Source organism: Parus major, chromosome 9, assembly GCF_001522545.3.
Source record: "Parus major isolate Abel chromosome 9, Parus_major1.1, whole genome shotgun sequence".
In the NCBI taxonomy this organism is placed as follows: domain Eukaryota; kingdom Metazoa; phylum Chordata; class Aves; order Passeriformes; family Paridae; genus Parus; species Parus major.
In genome coordinates, this window is record NC_031778.1 from 15,706,821 (window position 1) to 15,728,999 (window position 22,179).

General features: G+C 41.5%; 1 protein-coding gene across 1 annotated transcript in view; it reads left to right on the top strand.

The window, feature by feature from the left end:
- The window catches only part of PSMD1 (proteasome 26S subunit, non-ATPase 1), a 65,167-nt gene extending 45,607 nt beyond the window's left edge, over positions 1-19,560 (top strand). Inside the window, exons 18-25 of the mRNA XM_015637446.3 lie at positions 863-979; positions 7,301-7,403; positions 11,249-11,418; positions 12,531-12,623; positions 13,639-13,731; positions 16,409-16,555; positions 18,387-18,541; positions 19,341-19,560. Of these exons, the coding sequence (XP_015492932.1) occupies positions 863-979; positions 7,301-7,403; positions 11,249-11,418; positions 12,531-12,623; positions 13,639-13,731; positions 16,409-16,555; positions 18,387-18,533 (870 nt within the window). The 3' untranslated portion in view covers positions 18,534-18,541; positions 19,341-19,560. The remainder of the gene's footprint in view (positions 1-862; positions 980-7,300; positions 7,404-11,248; positions 11,419-12,530; positions 12,624-13,638; positions 13,732-16,408; positions 16,556-18,386; positions 18,542-19,340) is intronic.
- The last annotated feature ends 2,619 nt before the right edge of the window (positions 19,561-22,179 follow it).

Sequence of the window (22,179 nt, forward strand, 5' to 3'; positions counted from 1 at the left end):
TAGTCGCAAGAATGAGTCTTGTTTTATTTCCAGATACATTGTGTGATGATCTAAACCATCTGATTACACAGAGACATGTCTTCCAGAGCTTCTATTAGTAGGTTTTGAAAGCCCAAATAGATTCAATTTTGGAGAGCAAAAAGTTCAGCTTTTTGTCATAGTGGGTGTTTCATCCATGGTACTGGATGCTTGCCAAAGAGTGAATGAGTCACCTTCAGGTGAAGAAGCACAGCCTCCAACATAACTCAGATGGCAAAAGCAGTCTTAGTGAATGCATGGTGTTATTTTAGAAGTGGTTCTTTAAAATAATGTTCTGTATTAAAATGAACTAGTTTTAAAAGCCTCATCCTAATGGAAGTAACCGCGAGAGGGATCTGAACTGGGAGTCTCTTGCACTCTGCACTCAGCTACATTTGCTCGTGTCCTCAGTTTAAATATGGAGAGAAGGGCACTCTGAAGAAGAGATTACTTAAATTATGCTAAATACTACAGATTCTAACAATAAAGTATAAGGCAAAGAATTTGGAATCTAATGTGATGAACACATCTGTTGCTTATACCTGTTGTTTACCTGTTGCCCTTTTTCTGCAGGTAGATCTTGTTCCATCCATCCATCCATCCATCCATCCATCCATCCATCCATCAATTGTTTTTAGTGTTTATTTTCTTTTTCTTAACAATTTTCAGATTAAAATCTACAGAAATACAGATTTCTGCCTCATTTGCCAAGAACAGGAAAAACATTTTTTTAAAGTATATCTGATAGCCTCAATCGGACAACCTGCCATTGGAGAATTGAATCCTGGCATACTAAAAATAGTAGTATTAACTCTATGACACTGTATTTCTTCATTTCTTTTAGGAAGCAATCAATTTGCTTGAGCCAATGACAAATGATCCCGTGAACTATGTGCGTCAAGGAGCTCTCATTGCATCTGCCCTTATCATGATCCAGCAGACTGAGATCACCTGCCCAAAGGTAATTTGTCACATATACCAGCCTCTTAGGTGGGAAAATTGTCTTGAATGCCAAATCTTTAGTGCTTGGCACTGCATTTTAGCATTGGCAAGAGACTGCACGTGTCTTGTAAAGAGCCAGAGCTGAATGTGCAGGGGGAAGCTCCTGCTTGGATCAGAACATGTGCTCTGAGTGATGGGAACGTGGTTGGTGGGTGGCAGCATTCTAACCCTGGGCACTACAAGAATAAATGCTTTTCCTTAAGAGATCTCTTGTAATGATAGGAAAGTGACTGTAAAAACATTGGTTTTGATGATAGTAAGCTTAGTTTTGGATGTGGTCACCATGCAGAAAGGTTCTGTTAGAACAGTGTTTCTTTTGTAGTTAGTCTTATATTTTTCAGGTGAAACAACTTCAGAACTGTCAGAATTGGCTTAGTGAGTTTATAACAAATACTCCATATTTTAATGGAGTTTTCTGCTCATATGGTGAAAGGGGTTGCATGTGCTGTGTTTAGCTTTTAAAAGTAGGTTCCCTGTAAGTGTGTGACAGGTGATTATATGCAAACATTTGTACAGACTAAAAGCCCACATTAGGCGAAGCTCTGAGGTTCCACATTTCACCTGCTCTGGTGAGTGCTGAGGCAGAGCAGTAGCTAGTACTTTGCTACTCATCTGCTGCATAATGGTTCCTTTTACTGATGTCATATTGATGTCAGAAATTGAACTGTGATAGACACTTTTTTACTGCATTTGGATGAGAAGAAGGAGAAAACTGTCCAGTGGAAAATTTTACTTGAGAAAGTCAGAAAAGGAATTCTACAAATGCAGGTGTTCAGGTATTTCTAAATCATTTCTAAGGAACATGAAAATTTGCTGGCAGACAGTTCGTTCCTCAAAATTGTTTAAAAATAAAGAAAAATGTTAGTTTTCACTGAGCAAAATCTGGGAATGTTGTTTATATTATCAGAATTGTAGCTCAAGTTAATAAACCAAGAATAGTAGTTCACTTGAATAAGCCAGTGAAGAACACTAGACTTCTGTTGGATCCCCTTGTCTTCCAAGATACAAAATTTCTGTAATGTGAAATTGAATTATCTCTCTGTGGAGAGACATTAATTGTTGTTTTTATTGTTTGTTCCTTTCTGTCCAGTGATTGGAATGCCAGGCCTCAATATAGGAGATCAGATTTAATCACTCTGTGTTGCTCTAGTACTGGACAAATTATATAGCTCTCCTGTGCCTCAGTTTTCCACCAGAAAGAATTAAGAATACTTTTACATATGAAAGGACACTATGAGATTTGATTCATTTTAGTTTGCAAAGCACCCTAATTCTCTTGGGATGGGAATTGCAGTCAGCTCTGAACCAGTCAGCTGTCCTAAACCGTGGATCACTTGCTGAGTCTGCCTGTTGGAGTTTCTGACTTTTTGAAATGACAGATGAAAGACTCTGTTTGTCCTAAGGAAAAATGTGGGTGGGAAAATATCTAGTGAAAATTCAGATTATTTGAGGTGTGTAATAAGGCACATCTCTTTTCCCAGTGAGGCCTGGAAACCTTGACTTCCAATTCACATGTGATACTTCTGCTTGATAAAAGGGTGGTTAAAATAGTTGGCCAGCAAATACAGGATGAAATGTACAGTTTGGGAATCAGTGGCATGTTTAAAAATGGGACCAGAAACTGAAACAGCTTGATGCCAAATTGTTACCAGATGTAGATACAGAATTAATTGTGTAGTCATAGAAGCGCTATAGGTATTAAAAAACAAACAGAAACAAAATTCCAGATTAAAAAATAAGTAATACCTGAAATATTCTGCCAATTCTAAACACAGAATATACAAATTTTTCTTTTTATTAATACCCCAAAAGTTAGTTTATAACCATTATTGTTTCTTGCTCAAAACTATGTCAAAAATACATATTTTGAGGGATATGCTTCCAATTAAGTTATTTATTATCCATGGGAAACTTTTTGGAGCTCTCTGCCAATCTGAAAAAAATTACTTACCTCTGATGTGAAAGAGTAGAGTCCAGAAAAGGAGCCATTTTTGGATTGCCAGGACATATTTTGGTCTGATTAGATTCCTGAGTGACATGCTGGACACTGTGTGCCAAAGGGTTTGACTTGATGGATGTGGGTATTTGCCTTGCTGAATAAGCACCTAGGAAGAGGAGTGTGATGATTTTTGTATCCCACAAGCTGTACAGCCTTGATGGGGTTAGAGAGAAACTAAATTTTATGTATCATCATTTAACTGCTTCTAAATGCTTTGTATGTGAGAGATGGTGATTTTAATAAAGACTGTGTCATAGAGCCTGGCCAGCTTCCTGTAATTGCTGCTCAGTTTTGTCTCTTCTGGGATTTTATATATTTTTTTCGTAAACTTATTATTAGTGAGCTTTGGGTTAGAAATACTATCAGTTCTCTGCTGATCATTTGGGGTGAAGATGGTTAACAAACAATCTTCCTTAAATAGTTCAGGATTTTTTTGGGAATAAAATGCTGTCACAGTTTTGGGAGCTGAGTACTGCAATGCCAAAATGCCAGGAATAAACAGAGATTTAAAAATCAAAGTAATTTGGTTAAAAAAAAAGGCCATTTTTATTGTGAGAAAAGGGTAGATGTATGCCTTTGAATTAACTTCATTGTGATCTTCCCTTTGTGTTCGTCCTCCTCTTTGTTGTGCTCAATCTTTGTCTAAATGAATAATTCAAAGAATTTAAATAAAGAGTTTAAATAAAGGATTGTGAAATAAAGAATTGTAATTACATGAACTCCTTGAACTTGGAAGTTGCTCTAAGGGCCAAAAAGGGATAGCAGGTGTTGAGTAAAGGTGGTTTGGTCTCTTTGGAGTTGAAACAATTCCTCCATGTGCAGCCAACATGATTTTTCCTGACCTCTGTTGATAGATTTAATAACTGTATTAGTGTCACATATAAAATATTAACAAATTTATTTTATGAAATGGAATCCTAAATTACAGATGCGATGAAGTCATCATAACAGAAATCAGTGACAACTTTATTTTGTGTTTGTGACCTGCAGGGCAATTAAGTCAGCAATTTTAGGGACAAACTACTTGTCAAACTACTTGAAAAAGTAAATTCAGTTCCTGGTTTTGTGTTAGGATAGTAACCTTGGCAAAATGAGAAAATAAACAAGGTGAAGCCTTTTCCTCCATCCTACTTCAGTCATAACAGCTTTTTTCTCCATCTTCCTTCGATCATATTGGCCTATTGTCTTTAAGAGGAGAAGAAACCAGGACCAGATTGCTTTTGGGATTTTTTTCCCCTATTTAGATAAAATGCTATGTATTGCTAGGTGCAAGAATGATTTTGCAATATTCTGGTAGCACCTTTACTTTATGAAAGCCCACTACTTTGAGATGCTTCTGCAGACTCCTTCAACAGGGCAAGTGTGTGCAGAATAATTTCATCTTTTGAAGAAGATAGATACAACATGCAAACAGTTTAAAACCTATTTTATTAATGCTCTTGTACTTAAGAGCTTGCGTTTGCCAGAAGCATCATGCACATCACCTGCCATTATTTCCTGTAATTAACTGTCTATAAAATCTTGTTCTTGACAATCTCCTGGGCCTCATGTGCATGAATACTGACTGGTGGAGGAAGAAGTGGAGAATAGCCTAATAAATGACAGCCCTTTGTGGTAGGAAATGGTGCTGTATCATTCCCATTTCTCAAGGTCTCTGTTGTTTCCTCTGTATCCAAGGTTTTGTGTTTGGCTTCATTTGAACTCAGTGCCATGTCATTTTGGCCAGCACTAATTATCAGAATGGGGTGTGTGTTTTGTTAAAAAGGTGAAATGAGTCATTGTCTATACTTTAGTGTTCCTCCTGGAAGTTGCCCAAATAAATTTATTGGTAGGATTTCCAAATGCTGTAGGATTTTTAAAGTGCTTGAAGATTTCAAGGGAGGAACAAAGCTTGTGGGTTTCACAGCATATTAAATAAACTTACACAGTAGTTTGGGTTGTGCTTGTTGCTTTGGTTTGAAGGAAAAATGATGGTAGATAAAAGGGCTTTACTAAACTCTGTCAGGTTTTGCTTCAACAGCTTAAGAAATAGCTGGCTGTTGACGTTTTGCTCCATTTTGTAGGTGAGTGCCCCAGCACCCAAGAGATGGAGCATTGGCTCCATTGAGGTTAATACCTTCCTGAACTGCTGCAGGCAGAGCTGCCAAAGCAGGCTTTCCCCTGCATCAAGGAATGTTTTCAGCTGGGACCTGATCCAGTCAAAATTCCCAATTCTGTGAAGCGTTTGCTTTGTAGGAGCAGCCTGACAAGCATGTGGGCCTATTATGCATTTGAGTGTTGAGACCTTTGGTCTCAGTCCTTTGGTCTGGGTTTGCCTGGTCCCTAAGGATAGTCTCTCATCCTTTCATAGAACAATTCTGCTTCCATTGACTTTAAATTCTGGAAAGGGCACACTTAGTGTATTTTCCAGGCCAGCAGTGATCCATGGCTCATAATGCACAGGTATGCAGAATATATTTGAACACAGAATGCTCTTGAGATGAAATTACATATTTTGTATAATAGATGGCATAAGGACTGTTTCTTACTGCAGCTGTTCAGTGCTTGTTCATTGAATGCCTGCTCTCAGTTGATCTTCTATAACCTGTCCCTGTCTTCTGGAGAGATGGCAGTTGATCTGCTGAGGTTGGGCAGTCAGGTTTCTGTCCTTGGTCCCTTGCAGTTGTCAGTGTCTCAGACACCTCACTGCCCTGCACCAGGTCCTGGTGCCAAAGCTGGCAAGTTCCTGGTGGACTTGTTGCCTGGATGTTCTGTTCATGTGTACTAACGTTCATGGACTAATGTGTACATGAGTAGGAGCTGAAGAAGTTGTATTAGGGACAGGGTGCTCACAGAAGCAGTGCACCATGACCAGGGAGGTGGGTAATTTCCCCTTCTAGCCCTGCCTCCCCTTCCCAAGTGAGGTGTTCCTGTCCTCTGTTCCAAGGGCTGCTCCGTCAGATTTCAGGTGCCAGTGTGAACATCAGCAGTTCTGCTGAGTGTCTTCTCACTCCACCCAGGGTTTAGTTCTCTGAAGATTGGTGTAAATTCTGGATTACAGTCCACCAAATGAGCTTTATAACATCTGCCTGTTTTCATAAATATTCCAAACCCAGAAGCTGAGCCCAGAGTCAAGGGAATGATGTGCTCTAAACAGAGGCACTGGAATTCTGCTGCTCAGCCAAACAGACAAATAGTTTCACACATTGCTTCTGTTTCCCAGTGTGTCTGTCCCAAATAATACCTGAAGGCTTTGCTTCACCTGGTCTGCATGTGGCTGCCTTTGAGGCCCCATTCCAGGCTGCAAATGCAAGCTGAGGTGTTTTTCCAGTGTACAGAGAGGTCAGAGATAAGAAGCAAAGCATTTACATTGAACTTGTAAACCTCAGAGTAGGCTTTTATAAATAAAAATCCTGAGAGCTTGAAAAAGCATAAATTGAGTGAAGCAAGAGCAAAGTTTGGTCTGTACTCTCATAATAAACCCTGCATTGTGTGTGCAGTATCTCCATGCCACACATCTGCCTGCCCTGATTATGTTGCTTCTTTTTCTTAGTTTCAGTAATTGCAAAGTCACCTTCTTTGGGGGACTAATAAGTAAAAATATTTTAATGCAAAAACGAATTGGTGCACACAAATTGTTGGACTTAGATGGAATAATGGAAATAGCTGCTGTTTTCCCTGGCAGTTCTAATAAATGCATCCTGCTCCACCAGAGAACTGTTGTTTTGTTCAGCTTTGCTTCTGTTTAAAAGTTCTTGGTTGCTCTGGTGCTTCATGATAGTGAGACTGTCCACTGGTGTCAAACAGTCATTTTAATGCAGTCCTATTTAGCAGGACATGACATCAGTGCTGGATGAGTTGAGGTGACAAGTAGCATCAGGTTACTGGCTGAAAGAGTGAAGGCAGGAAATTGAAGAAATTTATTAAAGTGCAGTGTCAGTCACCTAAGAACATAGAATAGTTCTTGCTCCAAACTCATCAATTGGTCTTTTATTCCAGTGACACTCTATAGAGATTCTCAGTGTATTCCTATAAGGTTTGCAAAATGTGGTTTGGAAATGCTTGTCCATCCTGAATATTTTAAAATCAGTATATGGATATTGTCAAGTGGGGAAAATCTCTGTAATTAATTATTAATGGAGTGACTCGCAACACCAGTGACTAAAGCTATTGAAAATGCAAATGTCATTGTATGGTGCAGAAATTGAAGATGCTTCCATTAAAGATGGACTATTTGACTCATGCAATCAGTTTTATAATCTCTCTCTCTCTTTTTTTTCCCTTTTTATTATTTTTAACCAGGTCAGCCAGTTCCGGCAGCTCTATTCCAAAGTGATCAATGATAAGCATGATGATGTTATGGCAAAGTTTGGAGCAATCCTGGCACAAGGCATTTTGGATGCAGGTAATTCCCCATTTAAAGCTACCAAAATTTCTTAAACTTGTTTGGTTGCAATCACTATAACAACAAATTTCAGCTGGGAGATGAGGTGTTGGTTTTATGCCTGTCATGTCATAGTAGCAAGAAGTCTCAGTTTTCAAGGAATATTAGCTAATTAAAGAAATAAACCCTCTTCTGTAGTTTCAGCCTGTATCAACATGTTTATGTTAGGAGAGACTCAGCCCAGTCATTGAGGCAGAATTCATGTCCAGAAGTTTGGACAAATACAATATTTTTTCTCTGTTTTGTCACCCTGAATGTTGATTTATTATAGCATGATAGGTTGCTTCTTTATTTTTCTACATCATCACCTGCTTCAGAAATTTAGAAATCCTGTGGTATCCAGTCCTTGTATTTTTCTTTTTCTGGTAAAACTTGACATAACCAGATTTTAAAATCACATATAAGTTTATATATATGTCTTTAATAACAAGTTTTTGCTACTTTCATTATTATCAAAATCAAAAGTGGTTGCACAAAGGAGGAAGCACAGTTAAGTACAATCAATCTGTGTTTTCAGAAGACACAGTTACTTTCACAGACTACTACTACCTTTTTCTAGCAAAGAAAACATCATTTCATGAGTGTTAATGACTCAACATTGAGTCAGGAATAGGATTCTCTAAAGCCATCAGCATTTCACAAGGGCTGAGTTGCAGGGCCTGTTAGGGAAGGCTTCTGTAAGCAAAGAGGACAGACAATATTTTGAATTTTTCCTTCAGCTGAGGTTACACTCGTGCAGGGCTGTTTTTGTCAGTGGCACCTCTTTTGCAAGTTTCCAAACACAATTTCTCCCATCTGGTCTCTTGTGCTGAGGCCTTCTCTTGCTGTGCACCTCTTTATCCCCTGTAATAGGCAGAAGCAAACTGGTTTTTCCTGTACTCTTGAGATTAAGATTAGTCCTGATATGCAAAGGAACCCCAGAATTCATCTCTGTGCTGTGGCTCAGGCACAGCACCCTGCAGTCTGGGTAGTGTCTGTATGAAATCTCTGCATCTGCAGGCTGTGTGGTGGGGAAGGAGAGCATGGTGCTGCCTGCACCTCTCTGCATGGGAGCAGGTTTCAAAAGCTTTCCTGGTGGCCATGTGCCTGTCAGGCTGCTCTGTCACAGATGACCAGGCCTGCTCAGTGACAGGCCCCACCTTCGTGCCTCCTGGGTGCTCTGGAGCTCAGAGCAATGTTCTTGGCATGAGACTCTTAGAATAATTTTGGTCATTCCCATACTCATACACGATTTCTGGGAAGCCAGAGACTAGCTGGCTCTGGGATTTTTCTCTCAGCACTACAGACCTGTTTTGAATTCTGACCCTTAAGATTAAATCATAAAAATACAACTAAAACCTTATTTGCTTCCTGTGTCACCCATGTATTGTATAATGATTTGGAAACCAGAAATCTCCTGTTTCAATAAACTTTATGGGAATTTGTGCCAACTTCTTTTTTTCTTGGTGAGAGACTCAAGGAAGGCTGTGAAATCTTTTTCTTAACCTATTGCCACTTTCATTAGAGCCTCCTAAAAGAATAAATTCTTTTTATCCTTCCTATACAACTGGAAGTGCTTATCTGAAACAATGAGTTACAGAATTTAATTATCACTACCAGGAAAAAAGGGTTCTGTGTGTTATCTGCCACAGCTGGGGCAATTGTATTTAGTTTTTTTGTTGTCTTTTCTGTGGGCGAGGAGAAAAGTCCAATTCTCTTTTAAAATGTCAGGGTTTGATTAGAAGTGCAAGATTTCTGGTGTATGACTGGGAAATGATGCACTGGAGGTAGAATTTTTGTTCTGACAGTGAGGCAGCCATTTAGGCTGGCAATTTAATGTAAGGAGTGGAGTACCTTGGAAGCACTCAGGTGAAAATGAAGAATTTGGTCATTGCCTAATTGATAAGCCCCAGCAGCAACATTTTTACTTTAAAATAAGAATAAAAGTAGACACAAAATTTAACTTAGTGTTTGGGGTTTTTCCCCACACACCCCTTGCCCCAGTGGCAGTGTGAATTTTGGGAGATGGACCTTACAGTACTACCCAACGATCCCTGAAATTTTTTCTTCAGTGTTTTTTGAATTTTTTTTCTAGGGTTCATGTCACAGCTTTTATTTATCCAGCCAAAGATCCCTTCCAGATAGTCAGGGCTGCTATTTAATAATGAAGATAAATCACAATTGTGCAGTATTATGTCTCCCCACCTTTCCTGCTCCCTGCAAAATCCTGAGAGTGAGGATGGACTGTTAGTGGGCATAAAACAGCAGGAAGAAGTAGCATGAGTGCATCTTTTGAGTATTAAATCTGCTGCTGATTCAGGAAATTCCAGATAGTTACAGGTTTTATCTGAATTATATTAGATTAAAATTCTGAAAATTAAAGTGTAGAAGTTTGATAAAGTCCAATTAAGCTGCTTATGCAACATTCACTGGACTGCTTGATTCATAATATCTGCTGATAACCGGGGCCTGGCACTGGACTGCTTGATTCATAATATCTGCTGATAACCGGGGCCTGGTCCTTACATAGTGATGCAGTAGAATAAAGTTCAAAGTGAAGATGGGTGGGAAGACCAGAAATTTGAGTGTGCAGCATTCAACATGTTTAAGGATAGCACATGACCTCAGGCAGACCCTCCACAATCCTGTGGCAAATTCAGGTGAAAGGACAAGAGAGAGATCTGTTGCTACCACAAAAGGAAGAGGAAGGAGATAGAATGTAGGCAGAGCGTCCTACAGGAGGGCAACAAAATATGCCATCCTCCACTGCTCCTTCTGGGACTAACCCTGACAGATACCTAAGATGACAATACTGCATCAGGGCTTTCATTAGTTCTGGCAGCAAAAGAGAATTCTGTTTGTCTTTAAAACTCAGAGAGCTCCACTGCTGTCTGGCCCTGCTGAGGTTTGTGCAAGGCTGGGAAAAGCTCCTCCAGTTTGGAATTTTCAGCTATAAAGGGGCACTGCCATTGCAAGGAGTATTTTAACAAAGTTAAACTCCCTGCACCGAGTCTTGTCAGTGGTAATGGACTTGCCTAGTTCCCTCCTCAAATCAATGCACTGTGTTCATCAGTAGACAGAAGATCAGATTAACACTTTCTCACTCTGTCTGCAAGTCCAATCTTTCAATTTTGTTTCTAGCTGGATGTTTCTGCACTGCATCAACATATGGAGTTGTTTGAGTCTCTGCTTTGCAAGTACAGATTTAAGACTTGGTTGTCTGGCAGAAATGTAATTTTGCTGCAAAGGCTGCAGGAGCTTGTCTCTGTGCAACTTAGATTGATAACGTCTAGAATCAACTTCTGAAGTTGCTGCTGTTTACATTTTTTTTCCTACTGAGATGGTGTAAGATAAAAACTTAGGCATATTTCTTCTGAATAAGTGATAGTTCAGGGAGGCAGCCACAGAAAGAAAAGTTTCTGAATGCTCAGCTGTGTATGTACTGTGTTCCTCCTGAGCCTTGTCTTGAGGATCATTTATATGCCATGTTTTAAAACTCCTTATGGCAAAAGTTTGCCTTTCCCCCCCACACTCTCACTGCCTGTAATTTTGTCTGACATGTATCCTGGCAAAATGAGCATGGAAGAAGGGCTGTATTCCCCGACTGTGTTTGGGTACTGTAGAGCTGTGCTGTACATCTGTTTTACTGAGTAAGCTGAGCTCACAATAAAGGAAGGAGGCATGTTCCAGAGGAGGAAACTGGCAGCACTGTGGCCTGGCTTGCCCTGTGCAGCCCTTTGACAGCAACTGTTTGACATTCATTGCTCAGGTGTCTTTGTGGAGTACCCAGGAATGAGTAATTCACTGACTTTTATGATTCCTTTCAGGGGGCCATAACGTAACCATTTCACTGCAGTCGAGGACAGGACATACTCACATGCCTTCTGTGGTGGGGGTTTTGGTCTTCACCCAGTTTTGGTTCTGGTTCCCTCTGTCACACTTTTTGTCACTGGCGTTCACCCCAACCTGTGTCATTGGCCTTAACAAGGATCTTAAGGTATGTAGCAAGAAGAAAGAAGAGACTGAAAAGTTGTTTGGAATATTCAAGTGGTCTGCAAGGCATGTTCGTGGATTTGTTGGTTTTCATGTTTCCAACTTGTTTGTGCCAGAAAAGGTACTAACTGGAAGAAATATGAAAAACAGGCTTGAATAGCAGAGCTGGTGGTGGGAATGGGAACATGAAAAATGCAGAGAGCAGACACTGACCTCTTTACTTCAAAGTAGCTTAAAAAGAAGGGAAGTCTATTTAGAGTATTTGGGCAGAGGCTGCCCCATTATCACTCTTGAAGGTCAGGGTTATTATTTTTAAAAGTGTGTTGCCCTGCGGCCTCCCAGATAAATTATGTGATGTTCTCCACTAGGAAAGCTAGCAGTGGGAAAAGAGGATTTGTTTGGATTCCTTGGGGAGTAAACATTAAACTGAGCAACCATGGGTACTGCACTTTTCTTGTGCATCTGTCTTCCAGCTATCAGCTGTGGTACAGCCCCTGTAAGCTGTGTACCATGCTGGGTCTCCTGTGCTAAATAACTAAGCTAGGAAGTTCCACAAAAAAACTTCTGGATGTGGCAGCATGGGGGTGTTTAAGAATTTGGACTGGCTATCAGAAGATGCTTTCTACCCTTCCTTAAGTAGCCAAGAGTAAGAGAATGTGTGACACTGGTAACTCACCCCCAAATGTATGGTCCTTTGGCAGGAAGGGGATGTCAGTGCTTGGTTTGCCCTTGCATGCATTGACAGAGCAGATCTTCACTTAGATCTTAAACCAATTTTGTGTTAATACACACAAACACAGCAACAACATCAAAACCACAAAAGCTTTGAAGCAATGAAAACAAAGCGTGGTGTGAATAGGATGGAGTGCATAGAGAGGACTAGAAGAGCTTGCCAGAGTCAAATTACAGAATAATTAAATAACATTGTTCTAGTTGAACCGCTGCCACTGATAACAGTTTCTCAGCTTCCGGAGAGGAAGAAGGGGAAGCTTGTATTCTTTAGAGGATCTGTGTTTGTCTCTCCTGGAAGGAAAATGAAGCTAAAGTAATTATTCTGCTGTGGATTCTTCCCCTGCTTTTCTAGTTTCTAACACTGTTTTAAACTCTTTGTCTTAGATGCCAAAAGTCCAGTACAAGTCCAACTGTAAGCCGTCCACATTTGCCTACCCTCCACCACTTGAGGTACCAAAGGAAAAGGAGAAAGAAAAGGTACTTGAGCTGGCTTTCTGTAAAAAGACTAACCCCTTCTCCCTCCTAGTATAAACATTTACTATGGTGGTACTACTAGGGATCTAAAGAGCAAAGGAAAAACTGGCAGGTGCTATAGTCTCTGAAAGAGAATTCTAGGTAAATTTTCCTGCTGTGCCTGGGACTGCTGCTGATCATGGCACGCAAGTGCTTTGCTACCGAATTTATGAAACCTCCCTTGTCTGAAGTGGTCAAGCAGAAGTAATTTAGTTGAATAAAACACCTGCTTTCCCTGCCCTACTGACTTGTATGTGCAGCACTCAGCACAGCAGGGTCATTTTCTGTGACTTGAGCTCCAAAATGCTGTTTCAGTGCAACCGTTGAGAATATTATGTGGGACACTCCTCAAATAGTCCCATATGGAAGGAGCAGTGGGCCCATGTGCTAGAATAATAGCTCCATGGATTGCAAAATGGTAAGTGTGGCACTAAGAATATCTTGGTAATGAAAAGGAGATGAGACCTGTGGGGTCACAAGTGGGACAATAGTGAAAGCAATTTGTCTCCTGGCACAGGATGGTAAAAGCTGTTGAGCCGAGCACAGCAGTGGTTAGAGCAGCCCTTAGGGAGAAATTCCAGCAGTGGAGACCTCAAGCATGTCATGCTGATGAATGACTTGGTGTGAAAACTGTAACACATTTTACCAGAATTGAATGCTGGACAGGACAGATTTCCAAGTCACCAAGGAATCCAGAAATTAACTCTGATGAAAGGCAAAGCTTACTGCTTATAGCTGTTTTCTTGCCTTTGAATAGGATGTGAATTGGACAAATCTCTCTTCAAACTTCCCTGGCCAAAAGTTAAAAGGTGCCAAGAGCCCACATTTATTCTCACCAGCAATGGGACAAATGCTGTTGCTCCCTGACCCTCTCATAAAGTTGCTGCCATATGTTCTCAAAAGACTTCAGCCTGGGGGGGCTGAAACTCAGTATACAGTGTTGGGTCACACTGAATGCCTCATCTGTTGCCATATCCAGGTTTCCACTGCTGTGCTGTCCATCACTGCAAAAGCCAAGAAGAAGGAAAAGGAAAAGGAGAAAGAGAAGAAGGAAGAGGAAAAGATGGAAGTGGTGGGTACACACATTGAAACTTAAATATCTTCTTCCTCCCAACCCTTATAAATGTGGAAGGTGTGTCATGAATGTTGGTACTCACTTCTGTCCTCTTGCCTTCTGTGTTATGAGCAAAGCACTGACACACATTGCTGCAGACACTGGTTAGCACCTTTACTCTGTGTGTGCACTGTTAAAACCAAGAGGTGTTATTAATTGTGAATCTGTTGTTTCTGAGAAATAAATTTTCCTCAGTGTTGTTAAGTAACTGACTTCCTTAAAGACAAAAGCTTGTTTTGACAGGTTTATGTGCCTTCAACTGCATGAACCTTATATTTTATTACCTGCTAGTTTTAGACACAGAGGAATTTCATCTCTTATCATGTAATTTTCTTACTAATGCAGAAAAAGTCTTAGTAATTTCACATCCTTGGGTCCTCTGACCTTTTAAAAAGAAGTGTTGTAGCTGTTGCTTGATCATGTCTAATTTATCTTGAGAACACTGAAGAGTTTAAACTTTCTGGTTTTGCACATGTTTAACCTCCTATCCTGAAACATTCATGTTTTTGGGAGCAGTCTCTTATGTGCTTTGCCCATCTATCAAAATGCCAAACATGGATCCACACCCAACTCAGAACCAGCTGAGATTTGAACACAGGTTCCATATGCTGCTCAGTAGTTGTGGTGATTGCCAGGGTCCTCTGATGATTTCTTTCAGCTCATAGACCTGACACTGGAAGTTGTCATCCTCATCTGTGAATAAAGTGTCATCCTGGAGCAAGCTGAGTAATGGAGAAATTAATTTTTGGTGATTGTTGCAATTTGAAAAACATCTGGCAGCTAAAATTCTAGCAGTACTGACAAAAGGCCCTTTCTTTTGTGCCCTACTCATAAATGCAAATATTCCAAGAACAACTGTAAGCTGAAAGTGCAATGTGGACACATAGAATTCTTTAGGTTTGAAAGACCTCTAAATCCAACTTAATCCCCAGACCAAACCACGTCCCCAAATGCCACATCTACACATCTTTTAAATACCAGCAGAGATGGTGACTCCACCACACCCCTGAGCAGCCTCTTCAAGTGCTTGACAATCTTTTTGAAGAAGAAATTTTTTTCTAATATCCAACCTAAACTTCCCCTGGCACAACCTGAGGTCATTTCCTCTTGTCCTGTGTCTTGTTACCTGAAAGAATGACCTCCAGTTATCTCCAGTTATCCTGACAGAATGACCTCCCCCTGTCAAGGAGTAGAGAGTGATACAGTCCCCACTGAGACACCTTTTTTCTCCAGGCTGAGCCCCTCCAGCTCCTTCAGCAGCTCCTCACAGGTCTCGTGCCCCATTCTGCTGCCCTTTTCTGGACACACTCCAGCACCTCAGTGTCTGTCTTGTAGGGCAGGGCCCAAAACTGAACACACGGTTCAAGGTGTGACCTCACCAGTCCCAAGACAGTCACTGCCCTGGTCCTGCTGTCCATGTTACTGCTGACACAACCCACAATGACATTGGCTTTTTTGGCCACCTGAGCACATGCTGCCTCATGTTCAGCTACTGTCAACCAGCACCCCCAGGTGCTTTCCTGTTTCGCCTCTTTAACTTAAATTTTAGTCTAACAAACCCCACACATGTGGCATAAGATCAAAGATTGGCATGTAAAATAACCTTCCTAGACCTACATAGGTGTGGCCACGTTGTAGGCACTGAATGTCATGCAGCTGGCCCAGAAAATTAATCATCTCATGCATGCAAGGTTATAATCTCTGGCTTTTGGGGTTTTTCTCCTTTGTCAAGTTTCCTTGTCACCAAGCATTGCCTTTTCTTTGAATTATTCTTACAGTTCTATGTAGTAAGCAAAATACGCTGAACAGATGCACATTTCTTCTAAAATTGCTACAACCTACATTTAAGTGCAGGTGTTGAGAGGAAGCAATATATTAGAAGGGATTCACATGTTGGGTCCATGTGTGTGTAGAGATTTTTGAAAAGTTTCCTTGGCTGAATTGAGCAGAAAAACAAAGATAGTAAACAGGGAACTTGCTGCCACCTGCTGTGTTTGAGTTGAGTGTTTTGCCATTGTCCTAATGCTTTATAGGTATCATTGCTTTCCTATTTTCCTCTTATGCCTGTTATGTGACTGTAATCCATAGCTTCCAAGGGATCTGCACAGCTATGAGCAGCTGCTGTGCCAAAGTTGTCTGCTGTTACATGTCATTGGTAAGGGAGGGATTCACTGTAATTCCCTAGTGAGTTGCTGAGGTCAAGTCATTTTGGATGAACTTCTGTCACTACCAGTAGTGTGAAATGTCAGTGGCAGCTTTATAGCTGCAAAAATACAAGGGCAGTTTTTGGCAATTTTCATATGCTCAGTAATGATATTAAAGAATTTTCAGTTATGACAAAAAGTAGTGAGTTTACAGAAAAGGTAGGAGAAAGGGAAAGAAGAGGTTAAACTGTTCCACTGCTACCTCTCTCTGAACTTGCTTTCATCTGCAGATGAGAGTGAGACATTGCCTTATCGAGAGCACTTAGATCCACGCTGGAATTTTCTGCACCATCTGATAGATAAATATTAGCATGTTCCTCAGTAAAAGAGGAACTTTGTAATTGATGCCTGACTGAACCTTACCTTGCTGAGCTGTGAAAGGTTAGAGGTTACTGCTAAAATCAAGTTGATCTTCTCTTGTCCCTCCATAGGATGAGAATGAAAAGAAGGATGAAAAAGAAAAGAAAAAAGAGCCTGAACCCAACTTCCAGCTTTTGGACAACCCAGCCAGAGTCATGCCTGCTCAGCTCAAAGTTCTCACTATGACAGAGAGCTGCCGGTACCAGCCTTTCAAACCAGTAAGTGTCACCTTCCCAGTCCATGTGATTGGCAGAGCATTCCCAGTGCTGGGCTTGTGTGTAAGGCCCAGAAGTTCTGTGTGTACATGAGAACTCACAGCTGGTGCAGCACTGGAATGTGTTGCAGAGATTTGCAGCTTTGCTGTTGTCACGTTTCCTTTTTTAATGTCCCTTTCTGCAAATGATCACATGCAGTTCTAGTTGGGGGAAAGAGCTGCTGCAAACCTTTTCACCGTGCTAATGCTGCTATATTTTTCTTTCTTCTTGTACCTGTGTCAAGTGTGCAGCATGAAAACCAATCAGACATACATTGTGTATTAATGACATTTCTGGGAACATAAAGACTGAGCCATGATCTTTAAAATAGGCTGAGAAGTTGTACTGGTTTGGTGTCAAAGCAGTGAAATACATTAGGACTTGTGCTGGAGTTTTATTACCCTGCAGTAGGATTTATACCTAAATGGAGGGGTTTTTTCATTGAACATATTTCCTACTGAGTTACATCTGGCTTTAGAAAATTTACTTCAGCTCCTGTAAAAACAGAGAAGAGAGAGCATGTAATTGTCAGATGGAGAATGAAGAAGGTCTTTTAGCACTCAGCCCAAGGGGTAACTAACTCCTCTGTGAGATGTTCAGATATGCTGCAAATCTGATAAGCTGGCTCCTGAACTGTAAATCTCCTGAGTCAAAGTCTTCTGCCCTTTATTTTTCTTCAAAAAATAACATGCTTGACTTAACCCCAATTCCAGGATTACGCATGGGAAAATGGTGTTCAGTAGTAGTAATACTTTTTCCTGGAAAATAGTAATGTTTTTAATAAATGGATTTCCTGGAATTCCATCAGCACATTGGAATTCTCTGTGCACTGTTCCCTTTTGAAACATCTCCTTTAGCAAAACAGTGGAAGGGTTTTTTAGTTTCTACCCTTTAAAACAAGGTGACCCAACTACTGTTTGGATTGGGAAGATCTGCTGTGTGTTCCAGTAAGTGTCCACTCACTGAAATGTGGACATGCACAGCTGTTTGCTTCAGTTTCAAAAGCAGCAGAGTGCTTGGTGAGGGAATTCAGTTTCCTGCCTTAAAGCCCCATAAATAGGTTTTGAAGAGAACAGAACAGTGCAGTTCTTGCTGGGATTAGGGTGTGTAACCAAGGAGCCTCTTGGAACGGAGCCGTTCTGGACCTTTGCTCTGCTTTGGGGAATGCCAGAGTAAAAGACCTCTTTGAGATGCTGTTTATAGCCTGAAATCCTGCTGTGGCCAAAGCCCTGATCCCAGCCAGGCGTGACACAGCACTGCCTCTTTGCGCCTTGTGTTTGCTCCCGGAGGTGCTTCAGCCTGCCAAGATGTTTCGTTGTGATCTTTGTAATTAATTCCCCTTTGTTTTTGTGAGGTTCTGCTAATAGGATTCCTCACTCTGTGGAAGCTGGTGATCAGATTAGTCTCTGTTTCAGAGAATCTCCTGGGAGGCAGCTACACAGAGAGGCTTCACTAAGCATTGTAAACCTGAAAAGATGAGCCTTATAAAACAATTACAGTTCAATTAGTTTTCATGTGAAAAGCCCCAACTGGGAATGGGGTAAAGCTGTGAATCCAGATGTCACTTTCTATTGAACTGAGACCTAGATAAAATAAATACAAAAGTAGCCTGGACAGACTCTGCCTGTCCCACGCCCTTATCAGGCAGAAATCAAGGTGAGTGTCAGATGCTTTGCTCCCTTAAACTCATTCCTGCTGAGGAGTCTCATATTGCCTAGAATAGACTCTGGCCACAAACACTCCACCATGAGGCAGAGGCAAGCATCTCTAAATGCTCATGGCACTTGTCTTGTAGCTTTCCATCGGAGGCATCATCATCCTGAAGGACACCAGTGAGGATATGGAGGAGCTGGTTGAACCAGTGGCAGCTCATGGTCCGAAGATTGAGGAAGAGGAGCAAGAACCTGAACCACCAGAGCCCTTTGAGTACATTGATGATTAAGACCTGAGGTACAGTGTAGTGTGCAGTTTCCTTTTTTCATCCCAATTAAGAAAAAGCCTCTTTATACCAACTGAAGCAGTTACCAGCACCCAGCACTCTTGGTTTAGCTCTTTGACAGCTTCTGTGTCAGATTTAAAAACATGCTCTGTCCTAATTTTAAGAATTTGGCAGCTTAGAAGTCCACAAGTTCACTCTTTTGGGTCAGTCCTGACCCAGTTGTACTGAATCTACTCTCTAATCTGGCAGGCCTAACTACTCTTGAGAAGAACCTGGCTGGGCAGAGAGCAGTGTAGGGGTCACAGGGACTAGTCAGCTCCTGAAAGATGGTCCCAGAGGGGCGAGTAGTTCACATAACAAAGCTGTCATCTACTTGACCTCAGGGTGCCAGGATTTGTCAAAACAGAACTAATGTTCTGCTTCCTGGAGTTGCCTTGTCTTCCCAGCAGTTCTTAGCAGAATTTAAAGATGCTTCAGCCATGCGTTCTGTGATGCTTTCTGAGCCCAACAAAATTACAGCAGTAGATCTGTTTCAGGAAATAAACGGTGCAGTTCTCAGGTTCCTTGGTTAAAGTGCCTGAATGGATGTGCAGGTTTCTCACTGAAAGGCAGAAATCCAGTTGCTTTATTTCCAAATATGGACTGGCATGTCTCAGGGCTCCCACGAGCAGAGATTATGCATTTGAATTGGTGGATGGGCAGGAAAACAAACTCCTTGCTGAAAACTATAAATGTGTCAGTGACAGGCTCAGGTTAGTGTGGGGCCATCCACAAGAAGGCTTAGTTAAATTCTGGTTTCTCTCTCTCCAGGGTCTTGTCATCTAAAGAAGACACTATGCTTGATATCAGAAAGACAGGCATGAAGACCTTCCTATTGAGATCTGCTGTTCAGTGCATGCAGCCCCAATCTGTGCTGAGCTAAAGCTGATAGTCCGTGTTTTATGGCTGAAGAACAGATATATGCTATTTAGTGTACTCTTTCACAAAACCTTGTTTTCAAATAAATATATTAAAAACTCTTGACAGAAAACTTGCTGCTTAAAACAAACAAACAAACAAACAAAAAAGGAAGCCTAACAATTTTTGCTCTCCCCAGATGTTAAAAACTAGACTCCAGTTGTGCATCCTTGTCCAGCAGAGCTTGATTGACTGCTCCTCTGTACAATCATTGGGATCTGAGCAAGGTCACAGCTGCAGCCTGGCCCAGCCATAGCACTGATGCTACAGAGTGCAGGTGTCTGCTTGCCAGCAGCTGCACAGATGAGGTCTGCTTCCAGATTCCCTGTGTGATCTTCCCCCTTGCTTATCCTGGTATTCATGTGATGGTGTGGGGCTGACAGAAGGGCTCTGGGTGTTATAATGATGGGGAAATGGGAGCATCTGTCTCTTCACAGAAACCCTTTTTGTGTGTGTGCTTTCACTGCTTTCACCAAATATGAGCAAAATAACTGATATGAACAGTTACATTGCAGGCCTACACAGAGTGGACCCAGACATGTAACTTGTCACACTGATGTGTATCATTAGCTAAGGGGGAATTTTAGTCAGGGATATGGAATGAGAAGCAGTCAGAAGGAAGGAATGATGCTCCACCATTCACTCTCCAGCTGGCCCTTCACCTTTCAGGCTGTAACACTTCAAAGGGTGTCTCAGCAGCAAGCCAGAGACTGCAGCCCCACTCTGCTGCCAGCAAATGCTGGGTGAAGCTCCATGTTTGAAACAGCACGTAAATGGAATGAGGTTTTTCTTGTATCTGTGTGTGAGGAGAGTATTTTATCCATGTGAACATACCACAATCTGACGTGCACTGGTAATATTGGAAGACAAATCTTGCATTTAGTGCCTGGGAGCTTTTCTAGCAGATGGTTTATTTTGGTTAATGTTACTATAGCAATGGGATAGTCTGTCTTTGTTCTCTGCATAGCCAAGGGATACTGAGAAGATATGTGGGAATGAAAGCCAGTTTTGAGTCCTAGGCTTCAGGTAGAAGTCCCTCAAGTTGAAATGTCTCAGGTTGCTGGTTAGAGCTTACAGTTCTCAGCATCATCCAGATCTGTTCTCCAATGGAGTGGAGCCAAGAATGAACCTGAAATGGCTACAGACAATGTTATTGTCAGAAAAGCTGGAAACAAAGAGGGAACTGCTGCTCCAATCCCGTGGTCAAATACCTGATATTGTGATGCAAGAAACAGAAGGTGGACAAATGTACATTGGTGAGTCTTCTAGTGCTGCAATTCCTTCCCTTTGAATGGATACCTGTATCCCTTACTCCAGCATGTTCTGCCAATGCCAACCAATATGGTGTGTAGTGTTTTTCATGTAATTTGTTAGTAATGCCTTGTGTGGTAAAATATTGTGAAGAGGAAAAGACACTGGGAGGAGAAAACAACCTGCCAGAGGCCAGATATTGCTAGAGGATTTCTAAAGTGCAAGTAGAAATGCTGGTAACAGCTGGCTCAGAAGGCCATGAAGTCCTGCATTGGCGCTTTGGCCAAGCTGTGAACACCCTCCTGCTTTTCATAGGACTTTTGGCTGCACTTTTCATTTTGCAACAGATTTTTCAGGGTAATCAAAATATACCTAATGCTTGCTGCAGGTCCTCAGTGTGGCTGTGTAAATCTATGTGCAGAGCAGGTCCTGCCCCCGAGCCATTGGGTACTGCCTGGGGCACCATGGAGGACTGAAGATTCTTGTGCTAAATGATTCTCTTGTGCCTGTAAGATCCCTACTGCCTCTGGCAGTGATGTTTCCCCAGAGCTCCCTTACCACAAGCAAATGTAAAAACCTCAGTCCCAAACTGAAGTGCTATTCTGAGCTGCTGTTCTGGGGCCACAAGGTAAGGCTACACATAGACAGATTTTTAGAGCAGATTTTGGTGACTGTGGAAGAAAAAAGGCCGTGTGAGCCAGGCTGGGGATGCCTGGAGGGAACGGGGAATTGCCCTGTCCTCACTTTCCCATCTCTGCCACTCATGGTGTTTATTCTCCAGTGTATAAACACATGTGGGAAATGTGGCTTAGGATTGAGAACACTCAGAGAAAAGCATCTACTGTTCAGGCTTTCTCCCCCAGCTGCTGTTTTTTCCTCCTTGGACAGGAAGATGCTGGTCTGTGTCTTAGGAGGCACATGTGTAGCTCAGGCTGTTTTCTTACAGGACAGTACTCAAAAGACTCCAGACAGGACTAGAAAGGCTCCTACAGAGTGCTTTCCAGAGTTTATGTTACAAAATATGTCCAGACTATAGAATGAACCCATACATGCAATTTTTCTTTTTTCCTAATCTCTACATAATTCTTCAGTTTACTAATCAGGCTGCTGAGGTTTGAGGTCATGTGGTGCTTGAATGAGGTGTTGAGCTTTGCTCAATTTCCAGGGTGCTACTTGGGAAATTTGAAAATGGCCAACCTGTGAATGTTGAAAACAATATAAAGAGGCTTATACAGCCCTAAGAGGGTTCCAGTAAGCCTCTAGGAAGAGTCTAGGAATGTAAGGGAGATACAACAGGAAACCTCCAGAAAGACTAGAAAAACATCAAGGAAATGGCCAGAAATAATCTGGAAAGGTGCTAGAAAACCTCTGAGAAGGGTCTGGAAACCTGTGGGATCCTGCCCCCATGCTAAAGGGTTTGACCAGTTTCTCTGGGGCAGAT